Here is a 7,775-nt window from a genome sequence, read left to right as displayed (position 1 = left end):
TGTACAGTCTCACTCACACAGTACAATGAATTGAATATAGCACGGTTGTTCCTTTACTTTTACCAACTAGTCTGCGCTTTGTTTTTACTTTAGTATACTTTCTGGTTCTTGCTTATATGTTGGTTTATTATTTTAGGATCTCATGTGCAAGTCCAACCCCTCACTTCACGGTAATTTTAATATTGACTTACTATCCTAAATTGCTGCCTTTTGGTTTGAAAGAATCTTACTGCATTTTAGATCACCACACCATGTTCTGAGTCAGCTATATCACCATTAAAGTACTATATCTGTGATATCACAATAAAAAATTATGGATCTAGGTATCAATACAAACTTGAAAGTACCATACTTTAAAGCTAGAAACATAATTTGTAAATTAAACTTTAATATTAATAGATTATTAGGCGTATACCAAGCTAGCCTAGACCTATCTCAAAATATCTACACTAATATTATGTTAGTTATGCCAGTTAAATATTTACAAATTATTGATACTTATTTTATAGTTTGTGCTGAAACTAAGTACTTGATCGCTCGACACTGTATGTTCGGGTCAGGCCTGCATAAAGTTAAATTAAACTCTTGTTTAACAAATGTAGTGACATTGACTGTAATGGAATAAAGCGTTTGGAATAATAAAAGGAATGTGAGAAGTTAAGTTAGGTTCGTCCTTTATTTTGTAAATTTGTAACACAGAGGACAGAGATGAAGTTGGCCTGATCTAACGGACGGTTTCAGTCTAGCTGTCAATGTTAATTTCAGAATATACATATATACGTATATGTTTACCATTTTACTGCATCTAAGTTATCTTCTTATGTATCCAAATGGCCGCGAGTGGTATTGGATTGGATTGGATTTTCAATATTACCTTACCTGTGTCATCATCAATGTACTAATATGGGTTGGTTAGGTTAAAAGTAGAAATAAAAATGTATAGAAATTTTACAACTAAGGAAAATAATAACCTAAATTCCACATTACGGTATCTAGTATATAGGATCTATATAGGTGAACCCTAGTTGAGTGAGTTGGCGTTGGCTTTGTTTGACTGGGAGAACAAAGTGAGGTTAACCGGTTGCAGTATCCGTTCCTTCCATCGTCATCGAACGCGTGTCACTTGTCACAGCTCCCATAGTCCCATGGAACAGTTTGTTTGCGCATGCGCATTGGAGAGGAGTAATCCGCGATTGAAACGGATGTGTTCTACGTTGTCATGTTTTGTTAGCTCAGCTGTTCGTTAAAATAAAAATGTAAAAAAAACTGTGTTGTTTGTTACTGCCAATGGTAAAGAGAAGAGGTTATGTGTTTCTTGTTTCTTGGCGGATTTCATCGGACGTTGTGTTATATCAGCCTTATTCTTATTTTAAAACATACTTCTCAATGAATATATTATAAGCGTATTTATGAAACAAATTTTGAAGGCAGTTTTGTTCGGGATTCCTGTAGGTATAACTTTTGTTGATTTTGTAGGATATGTTGCCAGAGTAGATGGTGTTTCAATGCAACCAGCTTTAAACCCAAATCCAGCTTCCACTACAGATTATGTATTTTTAAATCGATGGTCAGTTAGATTTTATGAAGTTTCGAGAGGCGATGTTGTAGCTCTAACGTCCCCCAAAGATCCAGATCAAAAGTTGATCAAACGAATAGTTGGACTTGAGGGAGATATCATCAATACACAAGGATACAAAAACCCATTTGTTCGAATACCAGAAGGACACTGTTGGGTGGAGGGTGATCATAAAGGTCACTCAATGGACTCAAACCTTTTTGGACCTGTGTCTCTTGGTCTCATATCTGCCAAAGCAACTGCAATAGTGTGGCCTCCAAGTAGATGGCAAAATGTCAAATCTTTTGTGCCAAAAGAAAGGAAACCAATCTTGATGAAACTTGAAGAGTGAGTCTCCAACTAACTTTGTGTGCCTATTAAGTATTGACGGAGAATTTGTGTATCCTAAACAACTAACATGCGTTCTGTGTGTTTTGTCGATCATCTTGAGTTTGAATTTTCAGGGTCTATTTTTAAAAACGCAATAGCGTTAGGTGATGTTGATAATGATGGTGAAATTGAGCTCATTGCCGGTAACATGAACGGTGATTTAATGATTTACAAGCATGATAAATTATGGCAAAAAATAAACAATCTTGGTATGATTACGGCAGTTGGGGTGGGTGACATAATGAATTGTGGTAGTAACGCCCTTGTAATTGTTTCTGGGGATGGCTGGTGTCATATTTGCCTTTGTCTTCATCCAAAAACTGAGGACAACGAGGATATTACACCAAATGTAAAACTAGAACCAGTTCACGTACAGCGAATCCCACCAAACACCAAGGTAAGCTTATAATAATTTTAGTCAAAAAAGCCTACTTAACTTAGTTGACCTTTATTAATAAGTTTCTTTGTGCGAGCAGTGTTTGTTATAGACCATTTTAAAATTACTAAGTTACCTACCGTCTGAGACACCTTTTCCCTTCCTAAGTAACTTAGACTAATGTTTGGTCCGTAACTGAAGGTAAGCTCTGAACCACTTAGCCTCAACATCTAGCCTATTAGTGGTGCACTATATGCTAGACCAGCACACACCACTTGAATAAGAATAAGAAAGTTTATTGCCGTTGACCAGGTTTTCTTGGTTTTCTTCATTGACTAGTCACACATAAGGCCTGGTGAGTATTCCTTGACCAACAAAGCAAGAACTTGCGTTAGGCCTTCATATTAACAAGGTTAAACTTAATTTGTCCTCCATTCCGTACGAAATGCAGGGTAATATTGTATTAAAATTGATCCAAAGTCTCATTAAATAGCCTACGGGTATGATTAAATTGGCTACAAACAATAATATTCATTTTTATCAGTATCTTGCTTCAGAATCTACTCTTCTTTGAAACAAGAATAAGCCTTAGGCCTCCCGTCAGCCCCCAGATCTGTAAAATTGCATTTGTGTCTTATGGAGTCCTTCACACTCAGCGCCGTCCTTAGGGTGGAGCGAGTGGAGCGGCCGCTCCAGGCCTCGCGCCGGAGAGGGCCTCGCGCAGCGAGGCCTGCCCGGCGAGGCCTTACTATCGCTAGAAATAAGTAATGTTTTGGAATGAAAAAAAAAGGACAGACAGATACATGTGCCTAAAATATGTCTTATTTATTATGAATTAGCCTACCTATATCAATTGTTGTATCGATTAAAAACCTACGAACGACATTTAAAACACAAAAGAATATCAAACAGCGTTTGACAGCTCGGCGGCGATGACGGAACCCGAGCCTCGCGGCAGCCACTGAGCCACCCCGGTGAATGTGAGTGAGTCGTACGCTTACTCTTACTGGTGCCATTAAACTTCTATTGTATGATTAATTAAGTTCAATTTATTTACAGATGTAAATGTTTACTGGATTGAATGGATAATCAGCGTGGATAAGACTGACTGTAAACTACTCGCATTTCGCAATAAACATAAACCTAGGCTATAACAATATTTGTCATTAAAGTAAAAAGTAATACTGTGAATCAATTACACTGTAATGATACTACTGTACCTCTTTTAATTTATTATTAAAAACTCATTGACAATTATAGGTAATATTTTTTTACCTTTAAATCCCCCATTACAGACCAACTGCCGAAAACACAATAAACCTATATTGACAAAAATTACATAAACAAGTTAGCCTATGAGCATTTACTATTTACAAAGTGACGGGACGACAATCCACAGTGAAGAGAAGTGTTCATTTGTTTATTAATTATTGTAAAGAACTTCGTGGACAATATTTATGATATCCACTTTGGAATTGGAACAATAATGTGTGCAATTAGCTATAATATTAACGGCCATTTACAGAGTGTAAAAGAAATGACGAATTTGCAATAAAGTATCTCATTGACAATTATTTATGTAATATTTTTTTAACTTTAAAAACCCCTTCACAGACCAACTGCCGAAAACACAATAAACCTAACTTGACAAAAAATAAATACAGTAAACAAGATAGCCTATAAGCATTTACTATTAATTATTGTCGTCCCACTACTTTGTTTAATTTACAAAGTGTTAATTCAATTCACAATCCACAGTAAAGGAGAAGTGTTAATTTTTTTTATTAATGATTGTAAAGAATTTCGTGTGCAATATTTATGATATCCACTTTGGAATTGGAACAATAATATGTGTAATTAGTAATAATATTCACGCCCATTTTCAGAGTGTAAAATATTCATTTTTTTCGTCAAAGTGCTTAAAATGACGACTTTACAAGTATAATTTTACAAAAATTTTCCGGGGGGGACCCCCAGACCCCCCGGTGAGCTTGGCTAAACAAGGCCTCGCATTTTATAAAGACGGCTCTGTCACACTATCAGGTCGCAGCGACCCGGTTGCCAAAGAACTGCGTCGCAGGTGCTGAGTAGGTAGGCTGCCTACTCGATCTGTTGGTAAACCAAAGAAGGAAGGAAAAGTCTCCAACGAAAAAAAGCTAGAAATTCGATTCCATCTTGGCAAATGAATCATAACACAAAACAGTAATTTTTCTATCAAAAAGGTGAGCCACCATGTGTGAAGGGACAAGCACGGCTGCGACCCTAGTGAGAAACATTTGATCAGTTAAGTTACATTTTCCAGGTAATGGTGCTAGAAGATGTCGATGGTGATGGAAACGTAGAACTAGTGCTGGGGCTCACAGATCGAGTTGTTCGATCGTATCGTTGGGTACAAAGCGCCACAGGTGGGCGGCTTGTTTGTCTGTTCAAATGGGAGTGTGCTAACCAGATAGGAGGAATAGCACTGAACCACAATGAGCAGGGTTTGCCTAAGGTGCTAGTTGCTCAGCCAGGAGGCACCATCATGAGGATAAACACAGAAATCACTCCTACTCCCACGGTCGACAAAGACGGGGAGCAAATTAAAAGGTAAGCTATAAGCTAACTTTTGATTAAAATTATATACAGTAATTAGAAGTTGTTTAGTTTTTGTTTACAATTACTACTCTGACTACAGTAAGACATTGATGTTATTTTTCTACGTATTTTAAGCTAAATATGAATACAGAGTGATTTTAAGATGAGATGATAAGTGTTTCTTTATTTGACTAGGAACTTCAGTTCTGAGGATTAAACCAGCAACCTTTTAATTATTCCGTAAATGAGTACAATACTAACTCAACTCAGGGCCGCTTTGGTAAATGGGCCCAAAGGCCATTTGATTTGAGATTTGTTGAAGCAAGTAAGAGAAAGATTTTCCCATAAGGAAAGTGTGGAGGGGGCTACAAATCTCTCGGGCCAATAGCGGGCCTGACAACTACCAAGCTATATCAGCGAGTATAAAACATCTAAGAAAGCCCAATGACCAAGGAAACTTTAGGCTACAGCTGATTTATATCATGTGATAAATGATTTCTGTGTTAAGGAAGTTGTACGGCTTTGAAGGGGAAAATCTGTTTTACACAAAGTTAGGCTTAATATTTAAAATAGTAACAAGCCAAGATAGAAAATTTAAAAAAATTATCCTTTCATCAACCCGCATTAGAATAAGAATCTTTATCATCCTTTAAACATTTTACAGTGCAATAGGATTTGTCGGAAACTGTGCATTCGGAAACCTAAACCTCGGCCTGCTATCCTTCTAAAATTCAGAGCAAGTAAAGAGGTTTTTTGTTTCAGAAATGAGAACTTGCTGCCGTCCTCTGTGGAGTACCACCCTCTGATGGCCTCGCGGATGAGAAACCCGAACATCAGCACGGAGATCATCGCAGACATGGCCCAGGGATCGGATAGTCCCAAGGGGAAAGCCAAACCGTACGTTGTGGCAACACTGGACGGTACCCTCATGTTCGTCAAGGATGAAGAAATCATCTGGTAACTCCTAAAATAAAACACCACAATACCGAATAGCCTAGGCAAAAATTTTCAATGTGTTAGTCAATTTAGTAAAAATTACTTAAATTGAAAGGCATAGCCTATTGTCTATTTCTTTGGAGTCTTATTAAGTATGATAACAATATTATATTATTACTATACAACAATAATTATTTCAAATATAGAACTCTTGCAGAGACTTGGGTGACGGAAACAGACCATTTCCTAAAGACGGATAAGGAGGTTTATTTTTAGGAACTTTGTTCAACTTCAAGTAATTAATTGTTTAGTTGGGATGTTATTCTCATCTGTATGAATCTTCAACAGCATTCTTTGTCTTATATTTTTATACATTATGAGTGGAAAATTTACCACCAACATTCTATTTAGGCTACATTGCAGGAATATTTGAAACATGTAGTTTACATCATGGAATTCAAGTAACCAGCTGTTTCTCTTGCAGGTCTTATCAAGTAGATCATCAGTTGTTTGCGCTGAGCAAGCTTGATATTACTGGAGACGGGCAGGATGAAATAGTCGCCTGCTCGTGGGACGGACAGACCTACATCCTCGACCAGAAGAAGAACAGTGTCCGATTCCACTTGGAAGAGTCAGTGTCCAGCTTCTGTGCTGGACTGTACTCTCTAACAGCTGACAGCACTCCGTCTCCCTGCTTTGTATATGTTACATTCAACAGCAAGGTGAGCACTTAAACATTTGACACAGCAGTTTAGGTAAATTAAAAATCAGTTATGCTTGTTGCTTGGATAGCCACTCCAGTGATGCAGAGCAAATGTCGTTGATACAATATTAAAGTTTAAAAAGTGTAATAGAATTAAAAATACCACCAGTTGTGCAGTCTGTAGTACGGTTTCGTTGGAATACACTTAGCACCCATAGAAATTTATTGTCATGGGTGTTAAGTGTAAAAAATGTAATAAATTAATGTCCGAAAATAATGGTGCATTCGGTTTCAAAATAACCAAACTAAAGTTATCGTCTAAAATCTTTTATTTTTTACAAGACAATACCTCACGTCAAATCACACACTTAATCTCCTTCAATAATTAAAATAATGATTTTGCCACAACCACACACACGCCACAGTACAGACCTGGCTTAAAATTACTACTTTACTTGTTTTGTGTATTAAAAATAAGCTTTGGTTAGCACCAAAGCGCATTGATTAGGACGAGGATCTCCGTTTAATTTCATGACACCACCCGGCTGAACTAGCAGGTGGCCGAATTCCTCGCTAAAGGAAATTTAAAAGCTCATCCACCACATTGATAAATGCCTCCTTTAACACTTTTTTTTGTGGCTCTGTAGAATAGTACCGGTATTTTAGTTGCTCTTTCTAACATGTATATAATACAGTTTTTTTAATGGACAAACGTTTTATTCCAAAACATTCCTTACTTCCTGAACAGCCCTCGTATGTATATGAATTTGAACGGATGGTCTTTTTGGCCTCTGGAGGCATTAAAACGAAGAAATAAACTGCCCCACGTCATCTTACTACGAGATCGCTGGTAATAGCTTATTCAGAGAAAATTCACTAAATTCATTACATTAGTAAAATTAAGGTCTTACCAATCCTTACAAACAAGTTAAGTCTATCAAAACACACCTGAACACATTTGTATTCAAATTATATTTTCAGATTTTACTCTATTACAACATCAAAATTCCGAAGATGGTGACAGAAAGCCTGATATCAATGATTTTTGAGTCTGAAGAGGCGAAGGCACTGATTGGAGAAGATATCCTGAATGACAGAAGGAGACTTCAGCAGTTGATCAGGTGGTGTTTGTATGGACCTCGAAGACCCACAAGTCAATTATGTGTGCGAGAATCTTCCAATGTTACCTAAGACTACTAAATACAAAATGTTAACTATTAAATTTGTTAGTAAGTAAA

General features: G+C 37.0%; 2 protein-coding genes across 2 annotated transcripts; both read left to right on the top strand.

The window, feature by feature from the left end:
• The first annotated feature begins 1,307 nt into the window (after positions 1-1,307).
• On the top strand, positions 1,308-1,907 carry LOC128981959 (mitochondrial inner membrane protease subunit 2-like). The gene has a single exon (XM_054400962.1). It carries the CDS (start codon positions 1,410-1,412, stop codon positions 1,905-1,907), a length of 498 nt encoding a protein of 165 aa, XP_054256937.1. The 5' UTR covers positions 1,308-1,409.
• Positions 1,908-1,973: 66 nt separating this feature from the next.
• On the top strand, positions 1,974-7,775 carry LOC128981958 (KICSTOR complex protein ITFG2-like). The gene is made up of 5 exons (XM_054400961.1): positions 1,974-2,342; positions 4,624-4,910; positions 5,661-5,855; positions 6,319-6,556; positions 7,519-7,775. The coding sequence occupies exons 1-5, from the start codon at positions 1,974-1,976 to the stop codon at positions 7,726-7,728; spliced, it is 1,299 nt and encodes a 432-aa protein (XP_054256936.1). The 3' UTR covers positions 7,729-7,775.

The sequence above is a fragment of the Macrosteles quadrilineatus genome, unplaced genomic scaffold, assembly GCF_028750875.1.
Source record: "Macrosteles quadrilineatus isolate MER2022 unplaced genomic scaffold, UCM_ALF_1.0 Scaffold_60__1_contigs__length_738512, whole genome shotgun sequence".
Classification (NCBI taxonomy): Eukaryota; Metazoa; Arthropoda; class Insecta; order Hemiptera; family Cicadellidae; genus Macrosteles; species Macrosteles quadrilineatus.
The sequence above is the reverse complement of the archived record's forward strand: the minus strand, read 5'-3'. Positions and strand labels throughout refer to the sequence as shown.